The sequence below is a fragment of the Mauremys reevesii genome, linkage group 1 (assembly GCF_016161935.1).
Source record: "Mauremys reevesii isolate NIE-2019 linkage group 1, ASM1616193v1, whole genome shotgun sequence".
Lineage (NCBI taxonomy): Eukaryota > Metazoa > Chordata > Testudines > Geoemydidae > Mauremys > Mauremys reevesii.
The window spans coordinates 68,072,697-68,091,316 of NC_052623.1; the positions used below are offsets into that span (position 1 = coordinate 68,072,697).

General features: G+C 43.1%; 1 protein-coding gene across 3 annotated transcripts in view; it reads left to right on the top strand.

The window, feature by feature from the left end:
• Positions 1–249: 249 nt before the first annotated feature.
• SUGT1 (SGT1 homolog, MIS12 kinetochore complex assembly cochaperone) overlaps positions 250–18,620 on the top strand; it is a 53,048-nt gene continuing 34,677 nt past the window's right edge. The window contains exons 1-7 of one of the 3 annotated variants that reach the window (XM_039530437.1): positions 466–622; positions 723–768; positions 6,314–6,404; positions 8,315–8,384; positions 11,682–11,752; positions 14,713–14,766; positions 17,744–17,763. In XM_039530437.1, coding sequence (XP_039386371.1) covers positions 591–622; positions 723–768; positions 6,314–6,404; positions 8,315–8,384; positions 11,682–11,752; positions 14,713–14,766; positions 17,744–17,763 — 384 coding nt within the window. In that variant the 5' untranslated portion in view covers positions 466–590. Of the gene's footprint in view, positions 623–722; positions 769–6,313; positions 6,405–8,314; positions 8,385–11,681; positions 11,753–14,712; positions 14,767–17,743; positions 17,764–18,620 lie in introns of all 3 variants that reach the window. The other 2 variants (XR_005596219.1, XM_039530428.1) reach the window with 2 other exon arrangements.

Genomic DNA, 18,620 nt, shown 5'->3' on the forward strand with positions numbered 1-18,620 from the left:
GCTGCCAGGCCGAGGAGAGGGGACCCCAGGCGCTGTCACACTGGCCCAGCCCGTGCACACACGCGCCCCTTTCACTTTCACCAGGGTTAACTCTGCGGCCTGTCCGGGCCAGGCCCGCCTCCCACGCCAGCCTTGTGGCCGGGGACAGACACTGCAGGCAGCGGACGGACGCGTTCCAGGAGCTGGAGGCGCTGCGTGCTGGGGTCCCGCTGCCGGGCCGGAGCCAGTGGGGACCGCGAGCGCCCCCAGTCCCGCGGAGGCTCGTTCCGTTGCCATGCCAGCCACTGCGGCGGGGAGGGGCAGGAGCGGGCTGGGCGCCTCCTCGCTCCAGTCCTCCGGCGCTAGGGGGCGCGAGGGAGGATCCTCACCGCAGGGGCGTTCCCCTCGCTCGCTGGCCAGCAACCAAGGAGCGGCGGCGGCGACGGGTGCCGACCGCGTCCGCTTCCCTTCGTCACGTGGGGCTGGCGGTTCCTGGAAGCGGGGGGGAGTGACGTCACTCCACCCCCTTCGGTCCCATCAGCCTCTGCGCGCGCCGCGGGACTGCCGGCGGGTTTGTTGCTCAGCTCCCACAGTGCCCTGGTGGCGGCGTCATGGCGGCGGCCCTAGACCCGGCCCGTCCGCGGTGAGTCTCCCCCTTCCCCTGACCCTGACCCTGCTTCGCGGCCCCGGCCGGCGCCGCCGCGGCCCCCTCTCACCGCGCGCCGCTGTGTTGTTCTCTCCAGGTTCCCGGACAGCGACGTCGAGCAGGACCCCGGGGCGGCGGCGCAGGTGAGAGGCCCGGGGCGGCGATGGGCGGGAGAGCGAGTGACAGGGGCCCGCGGGGCGGGGCAGCGGCCTGGGCATCTCCTGTGCCCTGGGCATCGCCCGCGGGGCGTTAGCAGGGCCCAGCCCGTGTCCTCAGCGGGAGGAGCCTCAGCTGGGGCCGGACACGTGTGTCTGCAGGTGTGGGCGCGCCTGGTGCAGCTCGGGCTTGTCTGCACTACCGGGTGGGGTTGATCTAAGCCAGTGGTTCTCAAACTTCTGTACCAGTGACCCCTTTCACACAGCCAGCCTCTGAGTGTGACACCCCCCCCCTTATAAATTAAAAACACTTTTTAAGATATTTAACACCATTATAAATGCTGACGGCAAAGTGGGGTTAGGGTTGAGGCTGACAGCTTGCAACTCCCTGAGGGGTCCTGACCCCAGTTTGAGAACCCCTGATCTAAGCTATGCAACAGCAGCTACGTGAATAGTGTAGCTGAAGTCAACGTACGTAGGTCTACTTACCATGGTAAGTCGACAGCTGATGCGCTCTTGTCGATTCCGCTTGCACTTCTCGTTCTGGTGGAGTACCGGAGTTGACGGGAGAGCGCTCAACGATAAATTGACCCCCGCTGGATCGATTGCTGCCCACCAATCTAGCGGGTAGTGTAGACAAGCCCTGAGTAGTTAAGGTTACGTGGAGTTTCTCTAAAAGCACATTAACATTAGCATATGGTTAGCTTTTGTTGCAGCTCCTGTGAGAGCACCTCTGAGAACTTTAGGAGCTAACAAACTGAGCCTCATAGTCTCTGCAAGTGTAACGCTGACAGACCCCAGTCATCAGCGGGCAGGATTGAACCTGGGATTTCTGGAGCTTTAGTGCAGGAGCTAAAAGCCAACTGGCTATTAGCTAAGGCTGTAGAGCAGACTCATTCTCTCTCTCTCTGTGTGTGTGTGTGTGTGTTCTCATTGCCACTAGATGGGACACAACACCACACCCAGAAGGTGTGTGGGTTACATAAGGTAGAAAAGTGTCATAGAGCTGGGGAAATGGAGGCACAAAGTACTGAAGTGACTGGCCGGCAGCCTGGCTGAGTTGGTGTTAGGGCTGGAATAAGAATCCAGATTTTTTTACCTCATTTTCTCTGTACTACTAGACCATAATGTCTCTCCAAAGGACTGTTTGTTATTATGGAGTCTGCCTCAAGTAGCTATTTTCAGCATTAGCATTTTTATAAAGTGCTAACTATGTGTGCTAGGTGCATTACAGGCAATGATAAAAACAGGATCCCAACTCTGAGTAAGCAGCAAAGAATCCTGTGGCACCTTATAGACTAACAGACATTTTGGAGCATGAGCTTTCGTGGGTGAATATCCACCTCGTCGGATGCATTCACCCACGAAAGCTCATGCTCCAAAACGTCTGTTAGTCTATAAGGTGCCACAGGATTATTTGCTGCTTTTACAGATCCAGACTAACACGGCTACCTCTCTGAAACTCTGAGTAAATTACAGTTAAATAACATACAGATGAAGCGTGTTTTGTAAGGAAAGATGCAGAGTGACTAGCAGTGAAGTTTTATGCATGACTTTAATAGTTTTTGTTTCCTCTTAGTCTACACCATAACTGTTTCTTTCAAAAGAGATACTTGGGTTAGGTCATCTTGGAAGAAATGATTTTTGAAGAGAGGGTAGAACCATATCAGACAGCAAAGGAATAGATTTCAGGTATAGTACTCTTGGGGGAATTCTGTGCCATTGCACAATGCAGAATTTTGCAGAAATTAATGTTTTTTTATGCAGAATTTCCTTTCCCCCACAGAAATGGGCTGCAGTGCTGCTTGCCACCACTAGAGCCACTGGACCCAGCAGAGCCTAGTTCGTGATAGAAGACACTGCCCTGGGGGGAGGCAGGGAGGATCTAGAAAGTTCCTGGCAGCTGCAGTTTCCAGCACGCCTTCAGGGAAGGAGAGGTTGGCACACAGGAAACTCCACACAAACCCAGGACCCAGCATCAGACTGTTTTCCCCCCCTGGATCTCTGGGTTTCTGAGTGGTAGGGGGATGGGTGTCGGGGCTGGCGGGGGGGCCGTGGCTGGGTTCTGGAAGGGGAAGGGGAGACAGGTGTCTGGGCTAGGGAGCCCCTGTGGGCTCTGGGGTAGAGGGGTTGTGCGTGCTTGGCCCCCGGCTGGGCTCTGGCAGGGAGGGGGCAGAGAAAAAGGAACTGGGCTGTCATAGGGGTTTCTTTAACTCTCTAGTCCTGGGGAATTTTTTGTCTGTATTGTTACAGACATACTTGCTGAAGGTATTTTGAAATAAATTACCAAACTACTTGAAACTGGCATGATTATGTAGTGTTATTTTGACAAATAAAATTTGCAGAATTTTAAAATATTGTGTGCAGAATTTTTATTTTTTTGGTGCAGAATTCCCCCAGGAGTAGTATAGGGAGCAAAAGAGAGGATAACAAACAAGTACTTATTGTACAATTTCCTATCAGTATCCTAATCTGAGGGTGAGGACGAATGTTTTCAAGTGGATGTTGCGGTAAGGAAAAACAACTGAAGGATTTGGGGAGGGGCTAAATGTAATTGGAATTGTAGGCCAAGATAAATGATGCTCTTGGAATCATTTCATTGATAGGGACAAGTTTAGAGATTTGGGGCCCATGCAAAGATCTTAATAGTAAGAATGAAGTGGAAAAGATTAATTTTGGAGATGGTGTCCACTTTAGTTTAAAAGATGATATCACAAAATAACCACAGACATATCTGCAGCCTTTTCTGTGTGTGAGCCCAAGCTTAAGTGTTTGTTACAGGTGAGTGCAATTATTAAGAATCATTTTGTTTAAAAGAAATTGTCAGTAGAATCTGATCTGGTATTACACAGATGCTTTAGGTCAGGTTTCATTAATGTAGGACTAGAAGAGGCTATCTTACCTAAGCAGGTCCTTGTTAAAAGCCACTGCAATTCTTTTCAAGCTACACTGTTGTATCAAGACTGCATATTTGAAGTCATGCTCTTAAATAATCTGCAGTGGACTACTTAAATTAAAGCAAGAGCATACTTCAATGCCAAGACTTTAGAAAATGAGCTACTCAGGAACCTAATTTTAGGAATCTGGTTCTTAAAACCTTGGCCTAAAGTTATATGGAAGAGATACATGGGTTTCTTTATTCTGAAGTTGTTGTTATAGTTCAGGGGTTGGCAACCTCTGGCACACGGCTCGCCAGGGTAAGTTTGTTTACCTACTGCATCGGAAGGTTCGGCCGATCGCAGCTCCCACTGGCCACAGTTCGCTGTCCCAGGCCAATGGGGGCGGTGGAAAGTGGCGCGGGCGAGGGATGCGGCAGAGGTTGCCGACCCCTGCTCTAAAGCATTTGGAAACAAATAGCTATCTTTGTTCCGACCCTCCTGGAGAAAAGGCTTAATTAGTTCATTTCTTTATATTTATGCGGATGGTTTGTCATTTGTGAGGAATATATTGAAGAGAGAGCCATGTCAATTAAATAAATTTTGCATTTAGTTTTGAAAATCTTGTGGTCGCGAGCTCTGTAGTGCACGTCTGTTTTCTTTCTGTGAAAGACCTTCAGTGCTCACAAGCTTCCTACTTCTGATCTATACTTTCACTATTATGGTGGAATGTTGCTGCTATGGGAAGTCATGTAGGTGGAGGGAGAGGCAATTTTTCAAGAGGCCAGAGCCATTCCCATGGAGGGCTTTGAGAGTCAGGACAGACGCACTGAATTGTAATTTCTGTTGGCTCTCCATTGAGTACAGGGAATGAAGCACCAGGGTGATCTGTTTTGTACTAGCTGGAGTTTTTTCAGTGTATGCCTTCATTCTATCCTATCTAGGAAGGGCAGGAGGATGCCCCTTATTGTTATAAATGCTTCCATGACACCTACTTTGAATATACTGAATTAGGAGTGCGTTCATGTAAGCAGGTCAAATTCTGCTTTTTTGTGTAACATAGAATCATAGAATATCACAGTTGGAAGGGACTTGAGGCGGTCATCTAGTCCAACCCCCAGCTCAAAAGCAGGACCAATCCCCAACTAAATCATCCCAGCCAGGGCTTTGTCAAGCCTGACCTTAAAAACCTCTAACAAAGGAGATTCCATCACTTCCCTAGGTAACCCATTCCAGTGCTTCACCACCCTCCTAGTGAAAAAGATTTTCCTAATATCCAGCCTAAACCTCCCCCACTGCAATTTGAGACCATTACTCCTTGTTCTGTCATCTGCTACCACTGAGAACAGTCTAGATCTATCATCTTTGGAACCCCCTTTCAGGTAGTTGAAAGCAGCTATCAAATCCCCCCTCATTCTTCTCTTCTGCAGACTAAACAATCCCAGTTTCCTCAGCCTGTCCTCATAAGTCATGTGCTTATCTTTTTGTTGCCCTCTGCTGGACTCTTTCCAATTTTTCCACATCCTTCTTGTAGTGTGGGACCCTTATGTTTGGTTTAAACCTGCTGCCTATTAATGTTCAATAGTGCCTCTGGTCATTTATGAGTTAGCTTTTTAAACCCCTCTTGTCCCTGGGTTAGCCCTGCCCTATTGTCAAGCGATCTCAAAAAGGGTAACGGATCAAAGGAAAACAGGCTAGAACCTCATTTGTAAGATCTCAGCCCACCCGAAACAGACCACGCTGTAATTTTAAAGCAAGCAAGCACACAAACTAACTCACCCCAAGGATCTCGTGATCGCTCCTCCTTCACCTGGAGAATTCCCTTGAAAAACTCAGGTTTACTGCTCCCATTCGCTATCTCCCTGCTCCTGTTTGCTAGTTCATGCTTTGCACCAGTGGGAAGGAAATACTTGCAACCGTGTAATTGCTACTAAAGATACCATATTGACAGGATTCCTACTCTTCAAAGAGTGTTTTAGTGGGCACTGAGATACAGGCAGTTGGTCTTACTATGATACTGGCCTTTTTGTGCCACAAGACTGAAGAACTTTGAGGGCTTTGAAAGCTTCTGCCTATTTATATGCTAAGTAGCTGAGATGTGAGAGTAGGAATCCTCCGAAGTAATTCAGGAAGTAGAATTACTGAGATTAATTATTCAGAAAGCAGTACAAGACGTACCTTCTTTAGCCAAATGTCTACCTGGTAAGGTATAAATCAGAGGCACCTATTTCCAAGTGCATATGTAGTATGGGGAACAATTATTGCTGCTCATTCTGGGGAGTTATAAATTGGTCTTTGCTGCACACACACATCATGGAAATGGGTATACTATAACTTATTCAAAACTTGTTTGCTCTTTCTTTTTCACAAAAGTCATTTGAATAAACATATAATGGACAGTCAAACATATTTTGGACTTTGTTAGCGGTTATATCTAAGATAAAGGCTTTGGGGAATCAAAACAGGAATAGCCAGGCATTCCTGTGAGCTCAGGATATTTAGTTCCAGTGAAATTTCACTTAAAGCAAAATTGTGCTAATTGGTGGTGGTTGATTTTTTTTCAAGCAACGGATTTCACTGTGGGCTACACACTCGGTTCTGTTGTTAGAGGGATTTACAGAAACTGTCATGTTAAATTTTTGTATTTGGATTTGCAGAAGCTGACAGTGGCCATGGAACAGAAGCCAGATGATGCAGAATATTACTGTCAAAGAGCTTATGCTCATATTCTTCTACAGAATTACTGCGGTAACATCTCTCAAACTATACTGCATATCCCTTTAAGACCACATTATGACATTCCTTACAGAACAATGTCTTAAATCAAGCAAAGTATAGTGATAGTCTTAGAAATTTGTTACTTTTAATCAAAGCAGCCCACATTTGCCACTAATATAACTCTTCTGATATCTGATCACGTCTGGTCTCTCATGGAAGCTTTGCAGTCCTAACTTTCCATTTAATGTGTTGAGTACACTAATGAAAGAATAACCCATTGTTTCAATTTATTGCTTAGTTACTTTGGTTACTAGATTTAGGCTTCAGACAGGCCTTAAACTTTCTCCTTATTTTATTAAAAGTGATGTAACACTTTAAATATGTTCTGTTTCAAGAAAAGGTTCACTTTCTAAATGGTTCCTTCTGTGTCTGATCCAGTTCTTAACAGGGCTGCACAGAGGATTCAGGGGGCCTGGGGCAGAGCAATTTCGGGGGCCCCTTCCATTTAAAAAAAAGTTGAAATACTATAGAATACTATATTCTCGTGAGGACCCCTCTGGGGCCTGGGGCAAATTGCCCCACTTGCGCCCCCACCCCCTCGGGCAGCCCTGGTTCTTAAAAATAAAAATACACCTTAAATTTCTAATAGAATTGGCCTTGGAATGCCCAGTTTAAACCCAAACAGTCTGACTGACTGAAGGTCACAGTCCATCGCACTTAGGGGGCAGAGCAGTAGAATGAAGGATAAACTAGCTGTATGCTACTGGGAAATTCTGCATCAAAAAATTAAAAATTCAGAACCAGAAAATTAAAATTCTGCACACATTTTAAAATTCTGCAAATTTTATTTGTCAAAATAACACTATATAATCACACCAGTTTCAATTATTTTGGTAAATACCTGTCAATAAGTATGTCTAACAATACAGACACACACAATTTCCCCCAGGAGTAGAGAGTTAAAGAAACCCTTATGACAACCCAGTAGTTTCTTCTCTACCCCCCCTTTCTCTCTCCCAAACCCAGACACTCACACCCCATCCCACCCCAGAGCCCAGCCATGGGCCCCTCTCCCCGACCCAGACACTCACCTCTGCCCCCCAGAGGCCAGCTGTGTGGCTCCCCTCTAGCCTGGACACTCACAGACCCTATGCCCCCCACAGCCCAGGGATCCAGAGGGAGAAACAGCTGGTGCCATTGCCTCCTTCCTTCAGGGCATGCTGGGTTCTGCAACTGCCAGGAACACTCCAGTTTCCTTTCCTTCCCCCTGGCCTTGTCTAGTTGTGAGTGGGGCTCTGCTGGGTCCAGTGGCCCCTAGTGGCTGCCAATATCTCTGCAGTCCATTTCTGTAGAGGGGGGGGAAGGAAATTCTGTGCGCCCAACATTAATTTCTCAAAATTCTGCATTGCACAGTGGCGCAGAATTCCCCCATGAGTAGCTATAGCAGATTTGAGTGGTGAAAATATTGTAAGATAATTGCTGTACTTTAATAGCATGACTTTCTGCATAAATTAAGAAAACTAATACTTCACACACTTCCTTTAAGATGTAAAAATGGAGCTCAGGAATCTAACCGTAGCATTAACCTCAAACTACTTGTTCACTTAGGCAGTGCCTAAGTATGTGAATTACTTTGTCTGTGTTAAAATTATAAAATTCAGAACGTTAGTTTTGTCTCCTGATTCAAGTCAAATGCAACATTAGGGCAAATTAAGTTACTGTATTTCTATTGTTTCTAGAAAAGAGTAATATACTCTACATTAAAAAACATGTGACTGCTTATTTGTAGGCTCTCTACCATACTTCTGAAGGTGTGAGGTTATGGCTAAATGTTGAGTTGGAACTGAATTGTCACTTTGATTTTAGATCTTTGGTTTAAGATACGTAACTGGAATAATGCAATTCTTAAGAGACTAATGTGCAAAACTGACTTTCTACAGATGCTGTTACAGATGCAAAGAAGTCCCTAGAACTCAATCCCAATAATGCCACAGCTTTTCTCAGAAAAGGGTATGTAACCATTTAAGAAGCCACAGGCAGCAAGTTTCCATTTCTGAAATATATTGTACTCATTCTAGCACTACTACAGTTTTCATCAGATTGAGGTCTCAATTGCCCTTTTATAGAAGGCGGACTAAATAAATTAATGTGGTGAGGGTCAGGCTCAAGGAGGAGTGGGTGGTGGGAGCATTGATAGCTTTAAGCATTTGGATCTTTATAAGAGGGCTGTTGGACAGTGGCATTTTAAACTTGGTACCACTTTTAATCTAAGATTTTGGTGATTCACTGTGAAGTATCTGTAAATCAAGTCAAAGTTGCAGAAACTATCAGAAGCCTGCATCCCAAGAAAGGGGAAAAAAATCATAGGCAGGAGTTGTAGACCAAGCTGGATGAGCAAGCATCTCAGAGAGGTGATTAAGAAAAAGCAGAACGCCTACAAGGAGTGGAAGATGGGAGGGATTAGCAAGGAAAGCTACATTATTGAGGTCAGAACATGTAGGGATAAAGTGAAAAAGGCCAAAAGCCATGTAGAGTTGGACCTTGCAAAGGGAATTAAAATAAATAGTGAAAGGTTCTATAGCCTTATAAGTAAGAAGAAAACAGAGAAGAAGTGGGACCACTAAACACTGAGGATGGAATGCAGGTTAAGGATAATCTAGACAAATATCTAAAGAAATACTTTGGCTCAGTCTTTAATGAGGAGCTTTGGGATAATGGTGGGATGACGAATGAGGATATGGAGGTAGATATTACCACATCCGAGGTAGAAGCCAAACTCGAACATCTTAATGGGACAAAATCGGAGGGCCCAGATAAACTTCATCCAAGAATATTAAAGGAACTGGCACATGAAATTGCAAGCCCATTAGCAAGAATTTTTAATGAATCGGTAAACTCAGGGGTTGTACCGTGCGACTGGAGAATTGCTAACATAGTTCCTATTTTTAAGAAAGGGAAAAAATGTGATCCGAGTAACTATAGGCCTGTCAGTTTGACATCTGTAGTATGTAAGGTCTTGGAAAAATGTTTGAAGGAGAAAGTAGTTAAGGACATTGAGGTCAATGGTAACTGGGACAAAATACAACATAGTTTTACAAAAGGTAGATCGTGCCAAACCAACCTGATCTGCTTCTTTGAGAAGGTAACAGATTTTTTTAGACAAAGGAAACGCAGTGGATCTAATTTACCTCGATTTCAGTAAGGCATTTGATACAGTTCCACATGAGGAATTATTAGTTAAATTGGGAAAACATGGGGATCAATATGAAAATTGAAAGGTAGATAAGGAGCTGGTTAAAGGGGAGACTACAGCGGGTCATACTGAAAGGTGAACTGTCAGGCTGGAAGGAGGTTACTAGTGGAGTTCCTCAGGGATCAGTTTTGGGACCAATCTTATTTAATCTTTTTATTACTGACCTTGGCACAAAAAGTGGGAATGTGCTAATAAAGTTTGCGGATGACATAAAGCTGGGAGGTATTGCTAACACAGAGAAGGACCGGGATATCATACAGGAAGATCTGGATGACCTTGTAAACTGGAGTAATAGTTATAGTATGAAATTTAATAGTGAAAAGTGCAAGGTCATGCATTTAGGGATTCATAACAAGAATTTTAGTTATAAATTGGGGACACAACAGTTGGAAGTAACAGAGGAGGAGAAGGACCTCGGAGTATTGGTTGATCACAGGATGACTATGAGCCGCCAATGTGATATGGCCGTTAAAAAAGCTAATGCGGTTTTAGGATGCATCAGACGAGGTATTTCGAGCAAAGATAAGGAGATGTTAGTACCGTAACACAAAGCACTGGTGAGACCTCATCTGGAATACTGTGTGCAGTTCTGGTCTCCCATGTTTAAGAAGGATGAATTCAAACTGGAACAGGTACAGAGAAGGGCTATGAGGATGATCCGAGGAATGGAAAACCTGTCTTATGAAAGGAGACTCAAAGAGCTTGGCTTGTTTAGCCTAAGCAAAAGAAGGTTATGGGGGGATATGATTGCTCTTTATAAATATATCAGAGAGATAAATATTAGGGAGGGAGAGGAATTATTTAACCTTAGTACCAATGTGGACACAAGAACAAATGGATATAAACTGGACACTAGGAAGTTTAGACTTGAAATTAGACGAAGGTTTCTAACCATTAGAGGAGTGAAGTTCTGGAACAGCCTTCCAAGGGGAGTAGTGGGGACAAAAGACATATCTGGCTTCAAGACTAAGCTTGATAAGTTTATGGAGGGGATGGTATGATGGGATAGCCTAATTTTGGCAATTAATTTGGCAATTGATCTTTGATTATCAGCAGGTAAGTATGCCCAGTGGTCTGTGAAGGGATGTTAGATGGGGTGGGATCTGAGTTACTACAGAGAATTCTTTCCTGGGTGCTGGCTGGTGAGTCTTGCCCACATGCTCAGGGTTTAACTGATCACCATATTTGGGGTCAGGAAGGAATTTTCCTTCAGGGCAGATTGGCAGAGGCCCTGGAGGTTTTTCGCCTTCCTCTGCAGCATGGGGCACGGGTCACTTGCTGGAGGATTCTCTGCAGCTTGAGGTCTTCAAACCACAATTTGAGGACTTTAGTAACTCAGACATAGATTAGGGGTTTGTTATAGGAGTGGGTGGGTGAGATTCTGTGGCCTGCATTGTGCAGGAGGTCAGACTTGATCAGGGGTAGGCAACCTATGACAGGGGTGCCGAAGGCGGCACGCGAGCTGGTTTTCAGTGGCACTCACACTGCCTGGGTCCTGGCTGTCAGCCTGGGGGGCTCTGCATTTTAATTTAATTTTAAAAGAAGCTTCTTAAACGTTTTAAAAGCCTTATTTACATACAACAATAGTTTAGTTATATATTATAGACTTTTATAGAAAGAGACCTTCTAAAAAATGTTAAAATATATTACTTTGGCATGTGAAACCTTAAATTAGAGTGAATAAATGAAGATTCGGCACACCACTTCTGAAAGGTTGCCGACCCCTGGACTAGATGATCATAATGATCCCTTCTGACCTTAAAGTCTATGAGTCTATAATAGAGCCCTTGTATTAATAGACAATGTGCCAAATTCCCCCATGTTTCTACCTTTGCAATGTTATTCTGTTCTTAGCATCCCACTTAATTGTAACTTAAAAATTACAGTTATGGCAAATTTGTAGCTTTTGTTTATTAACGGCAAATTTAATAGATCATGTACTACTTTTCCACCCAGATACAGTGTAAAGTAAAATATATTATGCTCAGCAGAAGTGTGAATTTGATTGGAAACATAACTACTGTGCCTTTGGTTTTTTTCTGTGTGTATGTCAGGATAAGTGAATACCATATCAAAAACTATGCTTCTGCTCTAGAGTCTTTCAAAGAAGGACAGAAATTGGACAGTAAGTATTGAAACTACGCTTCTCTTTGCACACTAATCAGTAAATATTTAAAAGCTTCTATAAGGTTCAGGATAAATTGAAGAATATGATTTTCAGAAGTGATTAGTGATTTAGGTGCCACAACTTTTGGATACCCAGCTAGATCATGTGAAATGGGCCTAACTTTTGGGAAGCACAGAGCATTCCCTCATGTGAAAATCAAGCCCTTTTAAGGCATCTAGAGTTGGCCACAGAATATCAATAGTCACTTCTGAAAATGTAAGCCCATGTGTTTCAGTTCCCTATGGGTTAAATGGGGATATTTCCCTGCTTCAGACATACGTTGCAGATAAATTCAGGTGTTTGATCTGGAACTATAGTGATGAGCATCATGGAAAAGCCTACAAATAGACTGAATTCCTCTTATACAATGTGAAGTTGTAAACCAGGGATTGGCAACCATTGGCACGTGGCCCACCGGCCAGTTTGTTTACCTGCCACATCTGCGGGTTCAGCCGATCGCAGCCAAGACACCCCTCGGCCAGCGCCGCTTCCCACAGCCCCCATTGGCCTGGAGCGGTGAACCGCGGCCAATAGGGGCCGCGATCGGCCGAACCTGCAGATGCAGCAGGTAAACAAACTGGCCCGACGGGCCGCGGGCCAAAGGTTGCCAATCCCCGCTGTAAACTAAGTAAAACACAACTTTCTCTGCACAGTTTTTTTGGAGTTTACACAACTCCAGATATATGTCTGAGCTCATAAACTATGCTTGTGGCTCTCTTACCTTCGATTAAACACTCTTCTGTAGTTTTCAGTATAATGTTTCCCATTTTTCATCTCTTAACTTACTTTTGGTTGGGTTAAGGACCTAGTTTTCTGTCCTATGGAGTTACTAATACATTAATCTCTCTGGATTCCTGAACTGTTAAATTGGTGAAGTATGGAGCTTTTGAAAAACTGGCCTTTTTTCCAATTATGGGAAAAGGAAGAGTTTGGTCATTACAGTCTTGATAAGCTGCAAGGCAGTTCAGAACAAAATGATTTATCCACGGTGGTTGGGAATCCTCTCTAGGCCACCACCCAAAAAATAAATATTTTTCTGGGGTATAGGGAGGGAACACTGAGAAACTGAAACCCTCAAGTTACATGAAATAATAAAGCACACATAGGAACGTAAGAATTGCCATACTTGATCAGATCCAAGGCCCATTTAGTTAGTAGTCTATCTCAGACAGTGGCCAGTACCTAATACCAAGGGGAAAATGTCAGAATCCTGCAGTTAACAGTTGTGGGATAATTCGCCTGCACACCTCCATTCTCATCATGATTTCTAGGGATTGCCTTAAAGCCTGAAAGAGAGCTTTAGTATTTCTGGTAAAATTTTTGTTAATTGTGGTGACTCTGGATATTCTTGTTCATATAAATGTCCAATCCTCCCCTTCACCCTCTCCCCCCCCCCCCTTTTTGTGTGTTTGTGTGTGAGGATACTTAACATGGGGAAATAGTTTCAATTTGTGTAATGACCCAGCCACTCCCAGTCTCTATTCAAGACCAAGTTAATGGTATCTAGTTTGCAAATTAATTCCAGTTCATCAGTTTCTCATTGGAGTCTGTTTTTGAAGCTTTTCTGTTGCAAAATTACCACCTTTTAAGTCTGTTACTGAGTGACCAGAGAGGTTGAAGTGTTCTCCTACTGGTTTTTTTAACGTTGATTCCTGATATTAGATTTGTGTCCATTTATTCTTTTGCGTAGAGACTGGGAGTGGCTGGGTCATTACACAAATTGAATCTATTTCCCCATGTTAAGTATCCTCAGACCTTCTTGTCAGCTGTCTGAAATGGGCCTTCCTGATTATCACTACAAAAGTTTTTTTTCTCCTGCAGATAATAGCTCATCTTAATTAATTAGCCTCTTAGAATTGGTATGGCAACTTTCACCTTTTCATGTTCTCTGTATGTGTATATATATCTTCTTACTACATGTTCCATTCTATGCATCTGACGAAGTGGGCTGTAGCCCACGAAAGCTTATGCTCAAATAAATTTGTTAGTCTCTAAGGTGCCACAAGTACTCCTGTTCTTTTTGCGGATACAGACTAACACGGCTGCTACTCTGACTCCTAGTAGAGAGACATCTTATACCAGCAAAACCCAGTTCTCTGAATAAGATGAGCTATGTCTGTGCTAGGGCTTTTGCTGGTATAACTATGTCAGTTAGGGTTGTGATTTTGTTTTTTTTACACTCCTGCGTGACCTAGCTGTGCTGGCAAAACTGGAAGTGAAGACCATGCCCAGTAATCCACAACTGCACCCCAAACCCTATTTGCTAATTACTTGTGACTTCACCCAGTAACTTGAGGCTTCTAGAAAATTCTTTCTCTATCTTATTGTTACTTAATAGACAGCTAGAATCTTGATTTCTCTTCCCTCTTAACTTTCTAATACAACTAGAAACCCCTAGAAAAACATTAAGTTGGGGGTCATCTGTAAACTTTTTTTTCCACAATTTTGGATTACCCTCAAATAGACTGACTTTTCTGTACTTGTTCAAGTGGAATGCATGTGGATTAGTATTTGAGGGGATCATTCTAAGAACAGAGGAGAGATGTTTACCATCTTTGGGAACAGTTAAATGGAAGTGGTGAAGAAGCCTGAAAGCTGAATACTAGATTTGGGTCAGTTCAAACTTAATTTGACTTGCTAACTGAACTGCTAATCAGTTCTATGTATATTAACATCCATCTCAACAAAGCTGGGGAGTTAGTTATGTAATTAAACACTAATATCAAACATAATATAATTGGTTTGAAGGAGTCCTGACACTTAATATTGTATCTAGTCTTCTATATTTAAGAATCAAAACAAACCAGTTCCATTGATGCAAGTCTGCCCTTTATGCATCATCATGACAAGTAATAGTACCCATTTTTTGGAGCAGTAGATTTGAGATACTGAATTGTTATATATTCAATCTCTTCTAGATGTGGGTACTTCTTTTACTATTTGGATTAAAAGATGCGAAGAAAAACTAAACAGTAAGGATGGTTTCATTTATTTTGTACTTGTTTTGATATTTGCTGTGCTTTTAAACATTCTTTCAAAATCTGAAATCTTTATAGCACTTGCCTTTGTTTACAATAAACTACTAGATGCTCCAATTGTTTCTGAGAGGATCAGTGCCCCAAGACTTTTTTTGCTTAAATTTTATGAAAGTTTCTTTAGATTTTTGAAGGAAAAAATCTGTGCCAGAATTAGTCATGCAAATTGGAAAAGTACCTATTTCAAGTTCAGACTTTGAAAACAAAAATCCTGGTATTTCAGAAACTTTCATAGTTGTAATGCAAATCTTGTGTTGGTAAATGCTGCCAATTAACATAATCTTAAACAAATCCAATTTCTATTAGGAGCCACACAGTTTTGACTCCATATGCTGCCCTTGTGTAGAAGTACAGGGAGACCAACTTAATGTAAGATCTCTGTAGTGATGTTGGAGCATGTCTTGCACTCTGTACCCCAAAATAAAAGTTGGCAAGATTGATAGGTGTGGGGCTGGAAAAAAAATGGAGAGTGAGAGATTTGGGCCTCCAAATCTCTGAAGTCTGTTTCCTTTGTCAAAAGAACCATTCTCATCCATCTAGCTGTGACACCATGATAAAGTAGCAATAGCCATGCTCCTACTAGTTGCTGGCACCAGCTGTGATCTGGAGTAGTAATGCAGTGTTCAGTGAGAGAGCACTATCTGAAGCAGTGGTCAACTTTGTACTAATTCTTCATGTGGGTTGGCCAGTCTGACAGAGAGCATGCACCTTAGTGCAGCTTTTCTCACACTTTGGCACAACCTACTTTTCCTAAGTTGCCCAAGGGCTTCATAGATGTGTCGGCTGTGGATATGAAGGAGTAGCTCATAAGGCTACTTTCTCCTATACTGTGACTTTATCTGCAGACTTACTCCCTTCAGAGTGTGTACTGGGAAAGAAAGATCAGTGGGGGCAGTGCGAGTTGATATTAATTTAACAACAAATGGCAGAGGAACATAACTTTTTTTGTCAGTCTGGTACTTATGCTTTATATCTAGGGCCCTACTAAATTCACAGTACATTTTGGTCATTTTCATGTTCACAGGATTTTAAAAATCGTAAATTTCATGATTTCCGCTATTTAAATCTGAAATTTCACAGTGTTGTAATAGTAGGCGTCCTGGCCCGAAAAGGAGTTATGAGGTGGTTGCAAGGTAATTGTAGGTGGGAATCTGGTACTGCTACTCTTACTTCTGCACTGTTGCTGGGGGTGGCGCTGCCTTCAGAGCTGGGCAGTTGCAGAGTGGCAGCTGCTGGCCGGGAGCCCAGCTCTGAAGGTAGAGTCGCTGCCAGCAGCAGAGCAGAAGGATGGCATGGTATGGTATTGCCATCCTTATTTCTGCATTGCTGCTGGCCGGGCGTTGCCTTCAAAGCTGGGCACCTGACCAATAGCCGCTGTTCTCTGGCCGCCCAGCTCTGAAGTCAGCGCAGAAGTAAGGGTGGCAGTACGGCAACTTGCCAAAAATAACCCTGTGATGACCCCCCCCCCTTGCAACTCGTTTTGGGTCAGGACCCCCGATTTGAGAAATGCTGGTCTCTTCCTTGAAATCTGTGTAGTATAGGGCAGGAGTCAGCAACCTCTGGCACACAGCTTGCCAGGATAAGCATCCTGGTGGGCCGGGCCAGTTTGTTTACCTGCCACATCGGCAGGTTCGGCCAACCGAGGCTCCCACTGGCCGCGGTTTGCTGTCCTAGGCCAATGAGGGCAGCGGGAAGCGGCGCGGGCGAGGGCTGTGCTGGTAAACAAACTGATGCGGCAGGTAAACAAACTGGCCTGGGTACTTACCCTGGCGAGCCGCGTGCCAGAGGTTGCCAACCCCTGGTATAGGGTAAAAGCACACAAAAGACCAGATTGCCTGGGGGGACCAGATTTCATGGTTCGTGATGTGTTTTTCATAGGCGTGAATTTGGTAGGGTCCTATTTATATCATATAAAGATGGCCTCAAGATTTTTTTCAGTGGCTTTTCTCTTTTGCTGAAGAAATAACAAGAATATCAAGTGTTGGCTGTCTTGATTTTGCTGGAGGAACACTTTGAAGGACTATGGTTGGAGTTTTTCCATTTCCAAAGGGGAGAGGATGTCATGTTATATGCCACACCGAGCTTTTCTTCCAAGTGTTGAGCTTGTTCTTGTCCCTGTTTTACTCAATCTGCCTAAACACCTTCCTCTCCCTCAACTGTTCATGTTTTAGTCATCTTATGACGTCATTTTACTGATTCTCCAGAGGATTTTCTAGCAAACATAGAATTCAAAACATGGTATTATTAATGTTAGTAAAGCAGAGGTTTTTTTAAAACAATCTTTGAAGCACTCTCGTGCATTATAAAGAAGCAAAAAAGCAAAAAGCAGTGATTTTTTTTTTTTACTTTGCTATTCACTTCTTGAAAGGGGGACCAACCTTAAATATCTCTAAATTAGAATTTCTGGCATTTTTTTTTTAAGTTTTCTATGGAAAAAATGTTCATAGTATGGTATTGCACAGTTAAGGTTGCCCAAATAACCTTAACTCTTCTTTAGTTAAATGTCATCACTCTCTTCTGTGAAACTAGAGTCCTTATCAGAATTATCTTACAAACTTGAGCATGACTGTCCAGTGTATGGATAGCAAGATACAAACTACTGTAGAAGATCTTAAACCAAAGCTTTAGGTGCTGATTTGCCAAAGCCTTCATGTCCTAACAGAAGTCTGTTACATCTTCACTTGTTAGGAACTATTGATCAGAAAGTGCAATCATTCTGTTAATCAGAACATACTTTTGTGTTGCAGTTGTCCTTTCGCATGACTTTTGAAATTAAATCCCTAGATACAAATAGTGTTATGAGACAAATACAGAATCTCTCTGAATAGTTGAAGAAAGTTGAAAGAAGCAAATCTGCCTTGTACATTAAACATGTTGCTCGTCTGAAAAATGCAACTTGTTTTTGTCCCTACAGCAGGATCACAGACTGAAATGGTAAGGCTTTTTCTTAACATACTTGCTGCTTACTCTTAATTATGGCACTAAACAAGAGCATGCTTTGAGACTTTACTTAGTTGCTTCATTATTAACAGGCTATAAAACTAACTTAAATCTTCCTGCTACATAGCATTTTTTGTGGGGGGTTAACTTTAGCCTAAAATCCTGCTCCTTGTTGATGTCAGGCTTATGGAGACTCTTAGGAAGGATTAAACAAGCACACAGTTCTAGCAGTTATATCAACGGCATACGTTTTATAATAAAGCAAGTCTAATTTTTTCCTTTGCACAATTGATGATTAATCTTGCAAGATTAAGCAATTCCACTTAAGCATTATAATTTCTTTTAATTGTAATTTATTAAGTGCTTTAAAAGTGCATGAACTGTTACCTAAGCAGATTTTTATTCTGCTGACACTCTAGTTCATTTTTTAGTTGCCTCTTTCTATGTGCCATGGTAAAACCTTTGAACTTGTGTCTCTAGAAATAGTATCAAAGTCTGAGATGACGTTGGAAACTTGCACTGGTCCTTGAGACTGTTGGTCTCAAACTACCCCCAATTTACGCATATTGAAAATAGGTTCTATGTGGAAAGTCTGACAGGAGTAGTGTTATACACAAGGGCAATGGCCTTGTGGTTAAAAGCGAAAGATTGGAAGTCAAGAACTCTGGGTTACATTCCCAGCTCTACTGTAGATTTCCTTTGTGATTTTAGGTTATCCATTTAACCATTGTGTCTTTTGTTAGCTGCAAAATGGATATAATACTTACCGCCTGAGAAGGTGGCTGAATTGAGAATTTGAATTACTATTTATAAAGCACTTGGATTTCAGAACATTCCAGTCACTTGTGACT